The sequence below is a fragment of the Hemiscyllium ocellatum genome, chromosome 5 (genome assembly GCF_020745735.1).
Source record: "Hemiscyllium ocellatum isolate sHemOce1 chromosome 5, sHemOce1.pat.X.cur, whole genome shotgun sequence".
In the NCBI taxonomy this organism is placed as follows: Eukaryota; Metazoa; Chordata; class Chondrichthyes; order Orectolobiformes; family Hemiscylliidae; genus Hemiscyllium; species Hemiscyllium ocellatum.
In genome coordinates, this window is record NC_083405.1 from 112,544,373 (window position 1) to 112,563,759 (window position 19,387).

The 19,387-nt window shown below is 41.6% G+C and overlaps 2 protein-coding genes across 5 annotated transcripts in view; one reads left to right on the plus strand and one right to left on the minus strand.

The window, feature by feature from the left end:
• The window catches only part of wdr37 (WD repeat domain 37), a 160,586-nt gene extending 151,866 nt beyond the window's left edge, over nt 1–8,720 (minus strand). The window contains exon 1 of the mRNA XM_060825105.1: nt 8,630–8,720. The gene's annotated coding sequence lies outside the window, so the exon portion shown is untranslated. The remainder of the gene's footprint in view (nt 1–8,629) is intronic.
• A 5-nt stretch (nt 8,721–8,725) lies between these two features.
• Nucleotides 8,726–15,616, plus strand: LOC132815825 (uncharacterized). Of its 4 annotated transcripts, none has more exons than XR_009644710.1 (2): nt 8,726–9,075; nt 12,899–15,616. XR_009644710.1 is itself a non-coding variant. In XM_060825106.1 (2 exons), exons 1-2 carry the CDS (start codon nt 11,602–11,604, stop codon nt 13,070–13,072), a joined length of 630 nt encoding a protein of 209 aa, XP_060681089.1. In that variant the 5' UTR covers nt 9,113–11,601; the 3' UTR covers nt 13,073–15,616. The 4 variants fall into 4 exon arrangements, 1 of the variants encoding a protein (XP_060681089.1); XR_009644711.1 differs by having other exon boundaries at nt 8,726–9,063; XR_009644709.1 differs by having other exon boundaries at nt 8,726–8,912.
• Nucleotides 15,617–19,387: the final 3,771 nt, after the last annotated feature.

A 19,387-nucleotide genomic window follows, 5' to 3' on the forward strand; every position in this document is an offset into this window, starting at 1 on the left:
ACGGGGTGGTTGGGTTGGTTGGTCCGGGCGTCCCAGAGGTGTTCTCTGAAGCGTTCCACAAGTAAGCGGCCCGTCTCCCCAATATAGAGGAGGCCACATCGGGTGCAGCGGATGCAATAGATGATGTGAGAGATAGTCATGCCTTAGATTAGATTATTCAAACTTGGTCTGTAATAAGGACAGGAAGGTGTGAATGTGGGTGATTCTGATACAGGAAACAAAGAAGCTTTTAAGGTGACTCTGCCCCTACAATTGCCCGACAATCGTGAGGTGCTTCTAAGGTGTGTGGCCAAGACTGGGAACCGCAGGAAGGTTGAAGGAATTGACCACAACACCATGGTACAGGGAGCCATTCAAGTGGAGGAGGAAATAGGAATGTTCAAATTGAGGGGACATATCCTGTTGAAAGCAGAATCCCAAGAACTGTGTTGCCTGCCTGGTGTCACGCATAAGCACATCACTTCTGGGCTGTTGGAAACCCTCAGGTAAGAGGGGCGAGATCAGTAGATGTCGCCACTTTGGAACTATCAATGTTAAAAAGGATGAAAAGAAGGGTCTGCTAAAGATTTTTGAATAAGAGTTAAACCTAAAAGCAGAACCTCCAAGAGAAAAACCTTGGAATTACGACCTGGATCACAGACAAACACGCAAAGAATAAATAAAGTCAACAAGTTAAATGTTTGGCTCAAATATCATTGTGGGAGGATTTCAGAGGATTTCAATTCATGGGGCACTGACACCAGTAGTGGGATGGAAGGCTGATCTGTGGCCTTGCTTCATTGACATACTTTTGGCCCAACCCCTTAATAATTTTGCTTCACAAAAATGTATCTACCCAAGATTTAAAATTAACAACTAATCTGGTATCAGTTTGCAGTAGAATGTTCTATACATCTACCAGCCCTTCTATGTACAAATGCTGCCTCACATCCCTCCTGAACAGTTGGGCCCAAATCTCGAAGCTATGCCCCCTAGTTCTCGAATCCCCAACCAGTGGAAATAGTTTATCTTAATCAAACCTCTCTTATCCTGTTAATATCTTGAAAATTTTGATCAGATCATCTCTTAACCTTCTAATTTCTAAAGAAAACAGACCTAATTTGTATAATTTCTCCTTTTAACATAACCCCTCCCTGGAGTCCAGGTATTACTCTTGCAAGCTTACGCTACACTCCCTCCAAGGCCAAGGCAAATATATTTTTCCTAAGGTGTGGTGCCTAAATCTGCGCACAGTACTCCAAGCAAGGTCAAACCACTATAACTTGTGCCTTATACTCCAGTCCTCGAGACATAAAGGTTATGAAACCATTAGCCTTCTTCATTATTTGCTGTACTTGTTTGTCACATTTTAAAGATCTACACACCTGAACTCCAAGTCTCTCTGGACATCCATTTTATTTAACTTCATGCCATCTAGAAAATACACTAAAACGTTCTTCCTCACTTAACTACCCAGACAAGCTTCATGTCACGTATGGTGCTGGAAATGCACAGCTGGTCAGGCAGCATATGAAGAGCAGGAGAGTCAACGGTTAGAGCATAAGCACTTCATCAAGAATAATGAAGAGCAAGATTATTCAAATGGCAAAAGATTAAGAACATTGGAGGTGCAACAAGTCGTGGGTATCTCATACAGTTGGCATGGAAAGTAAACATTCAGGTGCAGCAGGCACCTTCATAGGTGAGAGAATATGCACATAGGCACAGTGACGTCTTTCTGCAATTGTGCAGGATACCTGTAACAGTGCGTGCAGTTTTGGTCTCCTTACTTGAGAAAGGATATTCTGGCCATGGAGGAAGTACAAAGATGATTCACCAGACTGACTGCTGGGATGATGAGGTTGATATATGGGAAGAGACTGGATTGGTTAGTCTATATTCACTAGAGTTTAGAAGAATTTGGGGGAGAAATCCAACTGAAAGCTATAAAATTCTAACAGGGTTAGACAAGATAGATTCACGAAAGATGCTCTTGATGACCAGGGAGAGTCCAGAACCAGGGGTCACAATCTAAGGGAAAGGGCTAAGCCTTTTAGGAAAGAGATGAGAAAAATTTTTTCGCCCAAAGAATGGTGAGTCTGCAGAATTGTCTACCACAGGAAACTGTTCTGGTCAAAACAATATCAACACTTTTTTAAAAAAGTTTTCACAGCTTTTAGGATGAAAAGAAACAAAGGGTATGAAGAGAAAAGCAGGAACTTGATGGGCCAAATAGATGACCTGCTCTTATAATCCTATGCTTCAAAGCAAAAAGAAATGGAGCTGTTGCAGGGCAACTATTCTGGTATTGATTACCAGTCTTTCACAGGAAGGGACAGAGAATACAAGCATCATTAGAGGGCTATTCCCCTCTAATCAGTGAGCAGTCTATTTTCCTCTGGAACAATGGCAACTTTAATTTTTTTTAAAATCTGGCCTACTTTCTGACCAAGCATGAATCATTGCAGAATTGTACAGTGTTTGTTCAACTTGATACTGCCCTCAATTTCATTCGCCAAAGACAATGCATTTTTCTCAGAGAGTATTTTGGCTACGCCTGTCAGCCAGATTGGGATTAGAAAAACAAGACAGAACAAAACAACAAGGTAAAAACAAATCCAGAGAGAAAGCAGTAAAATACTCAAAAGACAAAGGAGGCATCTGAATATAGCTGAAATGAAAACAAGAAGGAAGAGGCATGTTCACTAACACGCTTACTAATTTTTATAAATGCATCATAGAAAGCATCCTTTCTGGATGCATCACAGTTTAGTATTGCAATTGCTCTTTCCAAGATCACAAGAAACTAGAGACAGTTGTGAACACAGCCCAGTCCTTTTTTATTATTCATTCACGAGATGCAGGTGTTGCTGGCTAGGCCAGCATTTATTGACCATCGCTAATTGCCTAGAGGGTAGTTAAGAGTCAACCATATTGCTGTGGGTCTGAAGTCACATTAGGCCAGACCAGATAAGAATGGCAGTTTCCTTCCCTGAAGGACATTAATGAATCAGACTAGTTTTTTCAGCAATCGAGAATTAATCCATGGTCATCATTAGATTGTTATCATCCAGATATTTATTCCCATGGCAGGATTCGAACCTTTGTCCCCAGAACAAAGGTCTCTTGACTAACAGCAAGTGAGGACCACAGATGCTGGAGGTCAGAGTCAAAAAGTGTGGCGTTGGGAAAGCACAGCCAATCAGGCAGCAACAAAACACAAGAGTCGACACTTCAAGCATAAGCTCTTCATTGGGAATGCTGGAGGTGGCCCAAAGGTTGAGAGATAAAGGAGAGGGAGGTGGGGCCAGGGGAAAGGTAGCTAGGAATGCAGTAGGTAGGTGAAGATGGGGCAGGGGTGGGGACAGTGATGGCAATAAGTCACAGTAGATAGTGGGAAGGAAGATGGACAGGTAGGACAGTGCCAAGTTGGAGGGTTTGACCTGGGATAATGTGGGGGGAGGGGAGATGAAGAAACTCGAGAAATCGACATTGATTCAGTGTGGTTGGAGGGTCCCAAAGTGGAAGATGAGGTGTTCTTCCTCCAATCGTCGGGTGGCTGGGATTCGGAGGCTCAGGACTTGTATGTCCTTGATGGAGTGAGAGGGGGAATTGAAGTGGTCAGCCACAGGACAGTGGGATTGTTTAGGGCATCTATCTAGTGATGTTCTCTGAAACCACTTCAACTCCCTATCCCCCTCCCACTCCGCCAAAGACATGCAAGTCCTGAGCCACCTCCACCTCCAAATCCTAGCTACCCATCGCCTAGTGATCATGAGAAAGTAGAAGCAGATTCAACCAGTAAGTGCACTGAGTGCTGATTGCTGGAACGTGTACAGAGCATGCATATGTTCCACTATCAACAGGGTATTATAAACTATTACAAGCACTTAAGCTGATAAAATGCTTGGCACAATATGCATCACCAAAATACCCAGATTGCTAATAATCCTGCAGTACAAAAAATCCTTTATGCCTTTGAGTACAACGCAAAGAGATCAGAGACAGTTTCAGCCCAGATATGCACACCGAATAGCATGCAAATTCAAACAGTGCAACTTATTAAGTCGACACTTTGAAACAGAATACCTGCATTTTGTATTTGGTGTAGACACAATGGCATTTTGAATTACTTGAGGTCAGTAAGTAACCACAAATGAAACACTGAACCAGAATTAGGTAATGCTGTGCTTTAACCAAGAAGAATCATGAAATCCACCATATTATTCATTGATACTCATTATTTTATCCTGGCTCAATATTCATATACATTCTCAAGTTCCCTCCAATAACTACCATGATGGTATTCTTTGATTTGATATCTCCTGTTTTGAAGTGAATCTTCAAAACTGTGTTCATGAATTTGCAGTATAACAGTGAGGGCCAAACATACATTTAACCAAATTAAAAGTTTGTTATAGCCAAAGTACAGAAATACTTCATACCACATATTTCATTGTGTCGTGATTTTCTAAATATTTGAATTGAATCAGCCAGCACTACATTTTTAAAATGTAATTCTTGTACATAAAATCACTTACATAAGACATGATCTATATTTTATTAAAAGAAATACATTTTTACATTGAACTGTATGGACTAAATATGCAAGTAGCTCACAGATTTTAGCGATATCAAACTTACCCACATTAACTCATGAGTAACACTTTAATGAGGAGATATCTGGCACAATATTAAAAGCCTTAAAATGTATAAAATATGAACACTATTTTGTAATTATTTGTACAAGACATAGCACTGAGGCAAAATGAAGAGCCATTTCCCCACCTCTGCCTCTATGTCCTGTACAAATAACACATCAGCATAAATTATATTGATTGTCAAATCACAGCAAGTCACAACATGAATTATGCAGACACAAAACATTCTTACTTATCCAAGCTAAAGTTGAAAATGAACACAATTCAATATTTTTTTAAAAATTCAAAGTAGACATTTCAATAACCTACAGATCATGCCCCAAACTCTTTAGCAGCTGCCTTCGCCAAGACATGGTTTGCGAAGCATTCACTGTTCACAACTGTTTGATTGACAGTAGTAAAATAATGATCCCAAATCAAAGTTTTTCTCTTGTGAGCTATTCAAAGAAAAGTAAAGCTTTTGAAGGCAAATTCTTGAGTTTGTACATTGCATAACAACTGCACTTGGTGTGCATCCCAATCGGCAACCATGGGCAACCTTTGCCCACATTCTAAGCTCTGGAATGCCATCCTCAAATCTCTCCTCCTCATATTCCTCCTTTAGGACTTATCTTAAAACCTATCACTTAGACCAACCTTTTGGTCACCAATCCTACAATTGCCTTATGTGGCTTGGTGTAAAAGTTTGCTTGATGACTTTGCTGTGAAGCACCACATTACTTCATTAAATGCAAGTTGCTGTGAGGTCAAATTTCTTCGTTGAAGCTAATGAGAATTTCCAATGCTCAGTACTGTATATTTAAGCTTTCCCTTCATGAAGTTAAACTTTTAATGCGACTTTCACAAAGTCTGCCCTTGAATCCTCTATTTTATTCAGCTCCTATGTTATTAGTTCCAGCAACACACCCCGCAACAAAAGCAAACAAATTCTATGATCCATATTTAGGGACCAATATGCTTGGTGTTTAAAAATTATGAAAAGGTTCAATCGGAAAGATAAAGAGAAACCAGTTCCTATGATTTGAAAGTCAAGAATAAGAAGAAACCAAGCTTAAATGATATCAAGGTTTTTCAGTTGTGCTATCAGGAAGACCTTCTTCACACAAAAATGGAGTAGATCTCACACTCTCCTACCCCAAAAAAGATACTGAAGTCTGGTGATTCAATAAATTCAAAACTGAGATTAAGAGATTTTTGTGAACAATATTAAAGAATTGTGTTGTGTTGTTATTAGTTAAAATACAGATTTGACACAATTTAATTGAAACTGGAATCAGCTCCAAGGGCTGAATGTTCCAACATTGTTATGTTTCATGACTCACATTGGCAAATTGCTCATAAAACTTTTATCCAAAAAGTTCAAAAAATTAAGATGGCTGAACTGTCCCTGGAACACCACTACAGATCAAAAGAACTGCAGAGCATAAGCCTATCACTAGTTGTCATTTGGTTCAGCTGAGACTGCAATTTAACTGAGGCAAACAGAGGAGAAAAAAATCCCTGCCCAGAATTACACATGACTCTGGATAACTAAAAACCGAATTACACAACCACTCAGCTGGCAACCCCTATTTCTCCTCTGGAGAAATAATCTAACAAATGCTATGAAAAAAAGCTAACCAAAGCCTCATTTACTTAAATTTTATACATGGTAAAGTAAAAAGTTACTGTCAACACATTCAGCATTGCATATTCTGAATATTAAGTCTCACAATGGAAGTTGATCAACTCATGAAAATATAAGTGAGAGGAATATAAGATTTAGAAGGAGTAGGCAATTCTTGGGTCTGCTGCACCATTCAATGTGATCATGATTGATCTCATCTTGACCGCAAAGCCTCTTTCCTGCCTGATATTTAAGCACTCTGTTTGATGTTGCAAGTCAATTTCTAAAAAAACTGACATGAGACAGAATTCAGAAAAGACTACCTAAAGGCAATTTTATATAGCAGTCAGGATTCTAGAAGATCAGTGCTCAAGCAAAGCCAACAACAATCATATATTGTACTCCCTTTAATAAACCAGTCATTCATGAAACAACTGGGCACATATTCTGCAGTGACTTGCAGTCACCTGAAGAGGAGCAGGTTACGAAAGCTCTCAGAGGTGCAATTTATCTCATTTATCTCGTACTAGCTCTGAACAACTGCAATTCATACACCACTGATATGAATAACTGAAATTTCTTTATTACAAAAGATTGAGAAGTTACATAATTAAATCTTTAAAACAATTATGAACGTTACTGATGACACAGCTAGTCACAGAAAATGACAAAACTAACAGCCATCTTCCCTCACAAAAGCATTTGATGATTCATCAACTAACCTCTAAACTGTATGGACAGACATTGGAAATTATAACTAATAAAGATCATAAGTCATCAAGGCTAGGCAGGAAAGGGAAGCTGAAGCCACAAACACTCAGCCATGATATGTCAAATGGCACAGCAAGTTTGAAGGATTGAAAAGACTGGTCCTCGTCCTAATTCATTTGCCCATACTAAGAATGAGGGGATCAGTTTGCTCAGATGGCAAGCTGGCTGGTTTGTGATGATCACCAGCTGAGGTTACCAGAAAGGACTCTCCTCAACCTTTCAACTTGCCTGAGAGGTAGTGACCTCAGCAGCCCTGTAGGACTACGGACCCTTTATTAAAAACAAAGATGATCATATTTCATGTGTAAGATGACAAATAATTTGCAGGTGGGAATATAGGTGAATGCCTTATGGATGGAGATGGTTATAGCTGATAAATTGGGTTAAAATGTCAGTCTCAATTACTCTTCAAAGCTAAAAACACAGAAGCAACATACGTATTTTCTGAATATACTGAAGGGCTTATGCCCGAAACATGACCTCTCCTGCTCCTTGGATGCTGCTTGGTCTGCTGTGCTTTTCCAGCACCACAATTTCTGACTGATTAGATTACTTACAGTGTGGAAACAGGCCCTTCAGCCCAACAAGTCCACACCGACCCGCCGAAGCGCAACCCACCCATACCCCTACATTTACCCCTTACCTAACACTACGGGCAATTTAGCATGGCCAATTCACCTGACCCGCACATCTTTGGACTGTGGGAGGAAACCGGAGCACCCGGAGGAAACCCACGCAGACACGGGGAGAACGTGCAAATTCCACACAGTCAGTCGCCTGAGTCGGGAATTGAACCCGGGTCTCAGGCGCTGTGAGGCAGCAGTGCTAACCACTGTGCCACCGTGCCGCCCACATCTCTCTAGCATGTACAGTCTTCATTTTATCCTATCTTTTATCTGTGTTTAACAGCTGGACAATTAATGGCTCGGATATCCTTAAAACTAGTCACATGGTGCTGATAACAACCAATTACAGTGCTGCTATGCTGCTCAGGGCATGACATTTGCATGGTGACCAAACTAGCATTGTGTGAGTGGATACAGCAATGTGGAATGGCAAACTGGAGAGGGTGAACAAGAAGACGGATAACAGGCCAAATCAAATGGTATACCACCAACAACTGCAAGGAATATCTCTCTGCACGAGCCAGCGAAAAGCAATGTCACTCTTTCTGAGGCACTTGGTCTGAAGTGGCAAGAACTTAGTAAAGCAGCTTGTCTAATGTGGGGGGAACATAAGAGCTGGGCTCTCATTCACGATGGGCACATTGGGGCACTATAGGAAACGCTGGGATCTAGAGGGAACAGGCAGATCTGATGCTCCAAGAGTCGACTCTCCCTCACAAACATGAGAACGCGTGAACGTGGGAGGTGGGGGGGCTCGAAAACCGTAAAAGTGGGCTGAAGCCGAGTGCCCCACACGACGTCGCCCGGTCAAAGCAGCAGCTGCCCTCGGGTGGGGGAGAGCCCCGAGGGAGCTGGCTCCAGCCCGTCCACCCGGACCCGCCTCATTGAAGCGCTCTCCCGCTGCCAAGGCGGCTCCCTTTGTCGGACACTCCACTCGCCGGCGCCACTTATCATCTGTACATTCTCTCTCTTTTCCAAACACTCACCTCCCTTCAGAACGACATCCTGCAAACTCATCCGGGCTCTGTCACTGCGGAAAGGTGAAAGGTCAACCCCGCTCCTCGAGCGGGGGGGGGGACACCGCGCACGCGCGGCAGCTGCAGCCCTCAAGACTGGAGCCCGCGTGCGCATGCTCTTTTCATCAGCCCTGCTTCCCCCTGGCAGGACATGTCCATTTGCACCTCTGGCTGATGCCCTGTGGTGGTGTAGTGGTGATGCCACCAACTCTGGAGTCGGAGGCGTGAATTCAACGTCCCACCTGCTCTGAAGGTGTGGTGCAACATGCATGTCTGAACAGATTCATTATGAAAAATCATGTACAGTAGAGCCTCGACATACAGACGACCCTGTTCATGATCAAATTGGTTTACGAACAGGATTGTAACTAAAATTTTGCTTCAAAGTACGTACGAAATTCAAGGTATGACCAAAGGTACGAACGCAAAAAGCCAGTGGTTTCATTGTCATTGTTCTGCTTTTCTACGCGCGCTTTGAATGCAAAAGCTCTTGGGCCCCATGTGGTCTCATTCAGTTCGTCTTTGGCGAGCGCTGTGAACATCCAAGCATTCTTATACTTTTTTTGTTTTTTGCATTAAATTAGCCCTCATTATGGCTCCCAAGAAAGTGAAAAGTGGTAGTGTTAGTGGTGTTACGAAGCCTAAACATATTACTGTAGAAACGGAGAAGGAAATAATAGCTAAATACAAGAATGGTGCTCGCGTATCTGATCTCGCAATGCAATATGACATGATGAAATCGACTATCTAGAACATAGAACATAGAAAAATACAGCGCAGTACAGGCCCTTCGGCCCTCGATGTTGCGCCGACCGAAGCCTACGTAACCTACACTAGCCCAATAACCTCCATATGCTTATCCAATGCCCGCTTGAATGACCATAAAGAGGGAGAGTCCACCACTGATACTGGCAGGGCATTCCATGAACTCACAACTCGCTGAGTAAAGAATCTACCCCTAACATCTGTCCTATACCAACCTCCCCTTAATTTAAAGCTGTGTCCCCTAGTAACAGCTGACTCCATACGCAGAAAAAGGTTCTCACTGTCAACCCTATCTAAACCCCTAATCATCTTGTACACCTCTATCAAATCTCCCCAAGCCTTCTTTTCTCCAATGAGAACAGCCCCAATTGCCTCAGCCTTTCCTCATACGATCTTCCTACCATGCCAGGCAACATCCTGGTAAACCTCCTCTGCACCCGTTCCAGTGCCTCCACATCCTTCCTATAGTATGGCGACCAAAACCGCACACAATATTCCAGATGAGGCCGCACCAGAGTCTTATACAACTGCAACATGACCTCAGGACTCCGGAACTCAATTCCTCTACCAATAAAGCCCAGTGCGCCATATGCCTTCTTCACTGCACAATTTACCTGGGTGGCAACTTTCAGAGATCTGTGTACATGGACACCAAGATCCCTCTGCTCATCCACACTACCAAGTAGCCTACCATTAGCCCAGTAATCCATCTTCTTGTTACTCCTACCAAAGTGAATGACTTCACACTTAGCTACATTAAACTCCATTTGCCACCTTTCTGCCCAGCTCTTCAACTTATCTATATCCCGCTGTAACCTGCCACATCCTTCTTCGCTGTCCACAACTCCACCGACTTTCGTATCATCCGCAAACTTGCTCACCCAGCCTTCAAGCCCCTCCTCCAGGTCATTTATAAAAATGACAAACAGCAATGGTCCCAAAACAGATCCTTGTGGAACATCATTAGTAACTGCACTCCAAGATGAACCTTTACCATCAACTACTACCCTCTGTCTCCTTCCAGCCAGCTATCCTAAAGAACAAAGAGGCACTAAAGGCAGCTGTCATGGCTAAAGGAGTGATTATTTTAACGAAGCAAAGGCCTAGATTGTTAGACGAGGTTGAAAAATTATTATTAGTTTGGATAAATCAAAAAAAGCTTGCTGGAGATAGTGTTAACGAGACTATAATCTGCTAGAAGGCTCTACACAAACACCGTGGTTTGTTGGCGACACCGCCAAGTACAAGTACTGCTAGCGTTGAAGAATTTAAAGCCAGCAGAGGCTGGTTTGATAAATTTCGTCGAAGAACTGGAATCCATAATGTAATAAGGCATGGAGAAGCGGCTAGTTCAGACAAAAAGGCAGCAGAGGACTTTGTGAAGGAATTCAATAAGTTTGTCGAAGATGAAGGTTATGTCTCACATCAAGTTTTTAACTGTGATGAAACTGGACTTTTCTGGAAAAAAATGCCCAAAAAGACCTACATAACCCAAGAGGAGAAGGTACTACCGGGCCACAAATCAATGAAGGACAGGTTAACGCTTTTATTGTGCATGAATGCAAGTGGGGATTGCAAGATTAAGCCTCTATTAGTCGACCACTCTGAAAATCCTTGCATTTTTAAACATAATAATGTATTGAAGGCTAAACTCCCGGTAATGTGGGGGGCGAACAGCAAGGCTTGGGTCATGCAAATGATTTTTATGGAATGGTTGACGGAAGTGTTTGCACCAGCTGTGAAGGAATATCTTGAAACAAATAATTTGCCACTTAAGTGTCTTCTAGTAATGGACAATGCTCCTGCCCATCCTCTAAATTTGGAAGAAGACTTGGACGTTGAATACGACTTCATAAAAGTAAAGTTCCTTCCTCCCAACACCACTCCTGTCATCCAACCCATGGACCAGAATGTCATTGCAAATTTCAAAAAATTATATACGAAGGCTCTGTTCGCCAGGTGTTTCCAGGTCACCAACGACACAGATTTGACCCTTGGTCAGTACTGGAAGGACCACTTCATTATCGGCCACTGCATAAGCCTTATTGAGAAGGCATGGAACGCGGTCTCTTTCCGTACGTTGCAGTCGGCCTGGAGGAAACTTTGGCCAGCTTGAGGGTTTTGAGGAGGAGACATCAGTAAATGTAGTGAATGAGATTGTGACCCTGGGCCAAAATATGGGCTTGGAGGTCGAGGAGGATGATGTGATGGAGCTGGTGGAGGACCACAGACAAGAAATCAGCACAGAAGATCTTGTTGAATTGCAACAGGAGCAGGTGAAGGTTATCCAGCAGGAGCATTCTGGAGAGGAGGAAGAAGAGAGGGAAGGTGTATCAAGTGTTCAAATCAAAGACATTTGTAGCAAATGGAGTGAAGTGCAGGCTTTTGTTGAGAGGCATCACCCTAACAAAACCATGACCAACAGAGCAGTGAACATTTTAAATGACAGTGTGATATCTCATATCTCATTTTCGGAAAATTCTGCAACAAAGAAAAAGACAAGTTTCTCCGGATCGTTTTCTTGTGGCATCACCAACCTCCAAGAGACAAAAATTAGAAAAGACTCAGGAAATATCCGAACAATGGGAAAATTGATTCAATTCGCAAACTGGGTCCCGGAACGGATTACGTTCGTAAGTCGAGGCACTACTGTATTTGTTTTCACTGTACACATCCATTATAATGGGTTTTATTTGTTTAAAAAAATAAAGAAATGCATGCTTTAGTGAGGATTTAATTTAAGTTTGCAAGCTAAGGGGACGCAATGGCAATAGTCATCATCGGAAGAGCCTCACAGACAAGGATGACTCTCCACTCTCAGGGTGAGACCATTGATGGTTGTACAGACTGATGCGGCTACCAAAGGCTTTGTTACACTTGGTTCTGGATTAGAGGTGCTGGAAGAGCACAGCAGTCCAGGCAGCATCCGAGGAGTAGTAAAATCTGAATGCCTGAACTGCTGTGCTCTTCCAGCATCTCTAATCCAGAATCTGATTTCCAGCATCTGCAGTCATTTTTTTTACCTTTGTTACACTTAGGGCAGGTGGTGGTCACGGGAAGGGGTGGCTGGGGCATTGACGTGCCAGCTCTTTCCTCTCACCATTTTCGCCTGGCTTCCATTTTTTTCCAGACAGCAAGTCTCCAGGTGCTCGACACCTTCCCAGATGCTGCTCCTCCACTTCGGACAGGGTTGGACCTGGGATTCCCAGGTGTCTGTGAGAACGCTGCACTTTGCCAGTGAGCCTTGAGGGTATCACTGACATGCTACCTCTGCCCACCTGGGGTTTGCCTGTTGTTTCCAAGCTGGGGGTAGAGCATCTGCTTGGCGACTCTCTTGTTAGTCATGCAGATGACATGTCCAGCCCGGCACAGCCAATTAAGAGGAGTCAGTGGCTCTGCTATCCCATTCCCACCTCAGTTGAAGCAAACGCTCAGAAACACAGTATAGTTTTATCTCCTTCATCTTTATTCCAGGCCCCGGAGGGAGAGAGAACGATCGTCTATGTGCACAGAGATATGGGTTCTCGGTCTTCTCTTAAACAGCAGATTCATCAGGAATTATATCATCACTTACAGGGAGGAGCTTCCACATCAGGCAACATCTATATTGATTGGATGACCATTACATTCAGCAAGCATCAACAGTAAAGATTAAGTCATCTGGCATAAAACTGAATGTTCTTAACCTTGTTAACTGGCTTTACATAATGAATGCTTTTTTATTTCATTACCGTTGCCTCCAGCACCTCATTGTTTACTGCATGTTCTTATCTGATCCAAGTCATGCTAGCTGAGCCTTTTGTCAAGCAACCATAAGCTTAACTCTTTCCCTACCTGTTCATACCTTATACACTTTCTCATTCTCTCCTTTTATCATTTCACGATAACCACCTAGATGGCACCACCAGATTTTATAAGACTCTGACAGCCAGTATTTAAGCAAGTTATTGACACTGCATGCAATGATTTTACATAACAGCAAAAATTACTAGTCTGTTACAGTAATTAGAACTTGAAAAATCCTCCCCTGTGGAAAAAAATCACCAGTAATGTTTGTAAATCCATAGTCCTTAGTGACCACTCCATCCCCTCCAAGTCAAGTAGAAACAAGCCAGTTTCTACAATCTCCATCAGTAAAGTACAACTTGAAAACAAAATTCAGTCTGTTCTTGCATCATTCCTTGGAGAAATCTGAATTTTTGGGGAAGGGCAGTGAAATACTTAAAGCTGACAAGAGTTCAATTCTTCTGGAGATGCTTCAGATGGAGGACACCAACGCATCTGAGTGTGCAGTGCAACAGCTGCAGCTGCAGACTAGGTGAATGCAGCATTCTTCGCTGCATCTGTTCCCGCTCTGCTGTTAAATGTAACAAAGCCAACTGGCTGTTGTAATGTTAGCTTGGTCAGTGAACCATCATATCCCTTAAATGATCGAAAGACAAGGTAAAGCTCACGTGGTCTAATGTCCATAGGAAGGCCACTGACAAAAAGCTTACCGACCTCCTCTTCAATCTTGTTAGCTTCTTCACCTTTTGTGCTCATGACTGGGGAGCTGATTGAATTCGTTGGATCAGGTTGTGGAGAGGTGTATACATTCCATAACCTGTGAATGGAGAAACTCGAGAGAAGATGTTAGCTGCTGAAAGTATCTTTGCATTTTCTCTCTCGTTCCTTCCTTGCTAAGGTGGTTATCAGTATGAAGACAGTCACACATTTAACTACACTAAATTGTTAGCAAGTTTTGAAAAGATTCATAGCTCAGGTTGAGATTCTGGATGTAGGTTTGCTCGCTGAGCTGGAAGGTTTGTTTTCAGATGTTTCGTCACCATACTAGGTAACATCATCAGTGAGCCTTCGGATGAAGCACTGGTTACATGGCCAGCTTTCTATTTATTTGTTTAGGTTACCTTGGGTTAATGATGTTAATGGCTGTGGTGGCATCATTTCCTGTGGTGATGTCATTTCCTGTCCTTTTTCTCATGGGGCACTAAATGGGATCCAAGTCAATGTGTTTGTTGATAGAGTTCCACTTGGAAAGCCATGTTTCTAGAAATTCTCCTGCCTGTCTCTGTTTGGCTTTTCCTAGGACGGATGTGTTGGCCCATTCGAAGTGTTTCCTTCCTCATCTGTATTTGAGGATACTAGTGAAAGAGGGTCATGTCTTTTTGTGGCTACTTGATGTTCATGTATCCTGGTGGCTCACTGATAATGTTACTGATAATAGTATGGTGATGAAACGTCTGAAAACAAATCTTCCAGCTCAGCGAGCAAACCTACACTCTCACTAAATTGTGTCTGCCTATTTCAACATTCTTTGAATTCTTGAAGTCTGTTACTCTGTTCACTATTTATGACATTATCAAGTTTTATACATTCCATAAACTCCTAAACTGTACTGCCTAAACAATGCAGTCAATTATAAACAACAATCAGTGGTCCCAAAATCAAATTCTCGGCTGACCCCATTCAGATTATTCAAAATTATTTTCCTGTAAAAAAATTGATACTTGGCTAATGTGAAAGCTTTCAAAAAAAGTATTTCAAAAGTCTGGAACAGCAAGTAAACAATATGGAAAATAAAGAACATGAAGGCATGGGAAGGGTTAAAGCATGAAGACCACTGGCAATCTGTGTTCTGTGGAAGGCAGGATGGGATAAGAATAATGGAATGCTCTTACACCAATTAGCAGAATAAGGTTAAGGCTGAAAGGTCATGATGGTGGGATGAGATCACACAAGTAATAAAGCAAGTTTCTCTGTTAAGTGTTATTATGACAGGATTGGGACCATAAATATTTGGGACATGACATTATCGAATTAATAGTTAGTAGAGTCAGCTTGAGACAGGAGACTATTGTAATAGATGGAATAGTTAAATATCTATCATGACAGGTTAGTCTGGAATAGAAGATCACTGTAGCAGAGTTAACAATAAATATCTAACCATGACATTAGAATAACATTAAATAGAATGTACAATTAAAGAGATAATGGGAACTAACATCGATGGTTTATTGTGTAGCTAGATGAGGTACTTTGATTAATACAGTTGGACATGCTAATAAGCTAACAGAAACATGATCAAAAAAGATATAGTAATCCACAGACCCTGAGGTTCGTGGGCATTTGAGAATCTGCTTTCTTAGTGTCACGGTTTTTTGTTTGCAAATAAAAGACTTACTTCTTGAGGAACTCTCTGCATCTCCTGGTGATTCTCTATATTTTCTCTACAACAACAACAAAAATGTTTCCTGCGCTTTACCAATTGAAGAGGCAGTTTCAGTTCAGATTTAAATCTAAAATATTTGTGGGAAGCAAATGCTGAATATTTTAAAAAATATTCTCGAAATGAAATTTCCCAAATAAACAGAATACAGTGGCAACTTTGACAGAGATCAACATCCTTTGAATTTGCAATATGAAGGGGGCCAATGAAGTCTTCACAATAATGAACAGAACTGAAACAGCTCAGCCACAAGTTCTAATATTCTCTAAAATCTTAACAAAACATCAAAATTAAAAATGCACTCTTCTTTTTGTGAACACTCTGTATTACAAACACAGCAACAAAGATATTATAATACAGTACTCTCATCTGGTTAAAGCATGACCACTGACCCAATTGTTTTTTTTAAAAACAGGCATTGTAGAATTTCAAACAAATTAGGGGCTCAAGGCACTCAATCAATTTCTTTTAAAAAGGATATAATGTTGTACAATTTCAACGTAAAAACAAAATCTGCCCCATTACATAGCCCACAAAACACATTGAATTGAGATCCTGATTTAAACAAGGCAAAACAGTTACTTAAAAGCATTTTAAGGACCAGTATCTTAACAAACCAAAATTTATAAACATCCAACACTCTCAGCATGGCACAATTTACATTGAAACTTTTCTTTTGTCAACCCAAGTATTAGTACGACCTTAATTTCAGCATTTCTCATTTTATTTAATTTTTTCCATCCTCTGACTAAAATTACACTTGGAAGAGGAGAAAGCCCTCGTAGTGGATCACATGGCGCAGCAATCCAAGCCACTCTCTCCCCCCAGAAGAAAGACTCACAGAGCCTCAAATTTCACCACTAGGGACTTTGATCCTTTTTTCGCTTTACTCTTCACAGGGGCTCGAAACCCAATTAAATACAGAGGACTCAAATCTCAATTAAACACAGAGGACTCAAATCTCTCTTAAACACAGAGGACTAGAATCTCACATAAATATATAGAACTCGAGCCCCAATATAGTACAAGGACCCGAACCTCAATTAAACCCAGGGGACTCTAACCCCAATACAGTGCAGAGAACTTGAACCTCAATAAAACCAAGAGGACCCAAACCCCATTTCAGCGAAACTGTGTCTCTCAACTGAACTAATTACTGTTCAAGGAATACATAGAATAGAGAGTGATCGAGAGAGGGAACCATTTCCGACACACAGGAATAGCGAGGGGGACCAAGGTTTAAAATCTTATCGTGTGGGCCTGTCTATCTTGAGACACCAATGCTCCGGGTGATCACTGACACCGTTCAATCGTAAGTATTTGTTTGGATCCTGCTGACTACGCCAATATTGTCATCCCATTCCCACCTCAGTCGAAGCAAAATGCTCAGACACACAGCATGGTTTTACCTCCTTCATCTTCATTCCAGGCTCTAGACAGAGAGAGAATGATCACCCATGTGCACAGAGACACGAGTTCTCACTCTTCTCTTGAACAGCAGACTTTTCAGGAATTATATAATCACTTACAGGGATCTGCCTCCATATAAGGCAACATCTATATTGATTGGGTGACCATTACAATTAGCTAGCATTAACAGTAAAAATTAAGCCAACTGGCATGATACAATGAATGCTTTTCACCTTGTTAACTGGCTTTACATAATTAATGTTTTTCACCTCATTAACCCACTACCCATGCCTCCAGCACCTCATTGTTTACTGCAAGTTCTTATCTGATCCAAGTTATGCTAGCTGAACCTTTTTGTCAAGCAAGCCTAAACTTAACTCTTTCCCTACCTGCTCATACCTTATACACTTTCTCACCTCGATGCTGGGGCTGTTGGCCTGAGCGAGCACTCTGGGTTTGCATCTTTCCTCTCAGCAGATTTGCAGGATCTTGCACAGGCAGCGTTGGTGGTACTGCTCCAGTGCCTTGAGGCAAGAGTAATGCCATTTGAGTCCTGGATTTGAATCCTACCATAGTAGATGATGAAATTCGAATTCAATAAAAATCTGGAATTTAAAAATCACTGGAGTCATGGCAACCATATAACCATTGTTGATGGGCATCAACAAAAACCCATCAGGTCTTTTATCTGGCCATCCTTATCTGATGTGGCTGATGTGGGACTTCTGCAATATTGCTGACTCTTAACTTGGGGATAGACAGTAAATGCTGGCCCAGTCAGCAAAGCCCACATCCCATGACCAAATAAAATTTATTGGGATTTGTGTGCCTTCTATAATTTATTGCTCACCCATACTTACTCTTGAGAATGTGGCAGTGAGCTTTCTTCTTGCACTGTTACTGTCCATGATGTTGATCACTGAAATCATGCCTGCCGAACCTCATTGCAGGACATGCTGGTGCACCACAAGAACGAGATTGGTCAGACTGGAGAAGCCTTTCTTAATCTCTGCATCCTCACCATCTTTGTGAAAAACGTGGTCCAACTGGCAGGTGAGGAATAACACTAGGCCTGTGCCAATTGAAAGATCAGAATAGCAGAGGTCAGTGGGCATCATTGTCTGCATTTCTCAGATGTTAATCCGCTCTTACACATTCCTGTATACAAGAGTTTGTGCATCTTCACTGTGGGATCATGTTTGTTAGGACATGGCAGTGAACCCTTCTGCTAATTAAACCAAACACCCAGAAAAACTCACCTCGCTCCATAATCTGTTAAATTATGAGTGACGGAGAGCTCCCCAATTCCATTATTTAATGAAAAATAATATCAATTTCTTCTTTAACTCCAGAAGTGAACATGAAACAATGACAATTCACAACTCTAAGGCCCCCTTTATCTAACTGTTTGTTATCTGCCTCCAAGCCTATAACAATATACTGTTCTAATAAAAATCCATGTTAATATTACATCAACCTAATTTCAAGACCACACAATGGTTGTCCTCTCTGGTGTCCTTCTTCTTTTGGCTGAAAATCTCCCTATGTCATCTTCTGTCTTTTATTTCAATTATGTTTCATATGAAAAAAGGTATCTTTGATAGAGGGCTTTGAATGGCAGTCTTTCTTAATGGCAGCTCCTCTCTGTCTGACTTTCAAAATGCCAGTTTTTTTAATACCCCAAACTATGGATCGTCTCATTGGTTCAAGGTTGGCAAAAATAATAAATTCAAACTCGATTGGGTTTTACTATCCTGGAGCACAATTTAAACTGATTGGCTAAATTTGAATTGTCAGAACAGCAACCAACTCAGGTATGTATTTCACAGCCAAATGTTACATATTTTCAATTGTCCAGTACACTCTGAGACTGCTAGCTATTCATATGACAGGTGCTTGTAAGCTCTCAGTCGAAAACAGCATTCACTCTCTCTTAAAGATACAGTACATGCCTTTAACTTCATTACATCTCCCCCTAAGCAAAAAACCATCATATTGAAAAGATGGCTTCATTTTTCTTCTAATTCTTAACCCCAGTACAATGAAGTACAAAGGATATTAATCTAAGTTCATATTAATTTCTGCACAGATATATATAACATTGGTGATTCCAACCTTGGGCGATTGTCTGTGTAGAGTTTGCACATTCTCCCTGTGTTTGCGTGGGTTTCCTCCGGTTTCCTCCCACAGTCCAAAGATGTGCAGTTCAGGTGAATTGGCCATGCTAAATCGCCCATAGTGTTCAGGGGTATGTAGGTTAGATGCATTAGTCAGGGATAAATGTGAGACAATAGGGTAGGGGTATGGGTCTGGATGGGTTACTCTGC

Coding starts and splice junctions, on each gene's coding strand:
- LOC132815825 (XM_060825106.1), top strand. CDS start 11,602: ATGGGCTTGGAGGTCGAGGAGGATGATGTGATGGAGCTGGTGGAGGAC. Junction 12,058..12,898: donor TCCCGGAACGGATTACGTTC/GTAAGTCGAGGC, acceptor TCTTTATTCCAG/GCCCCGGAGGGAGAGAGAAC.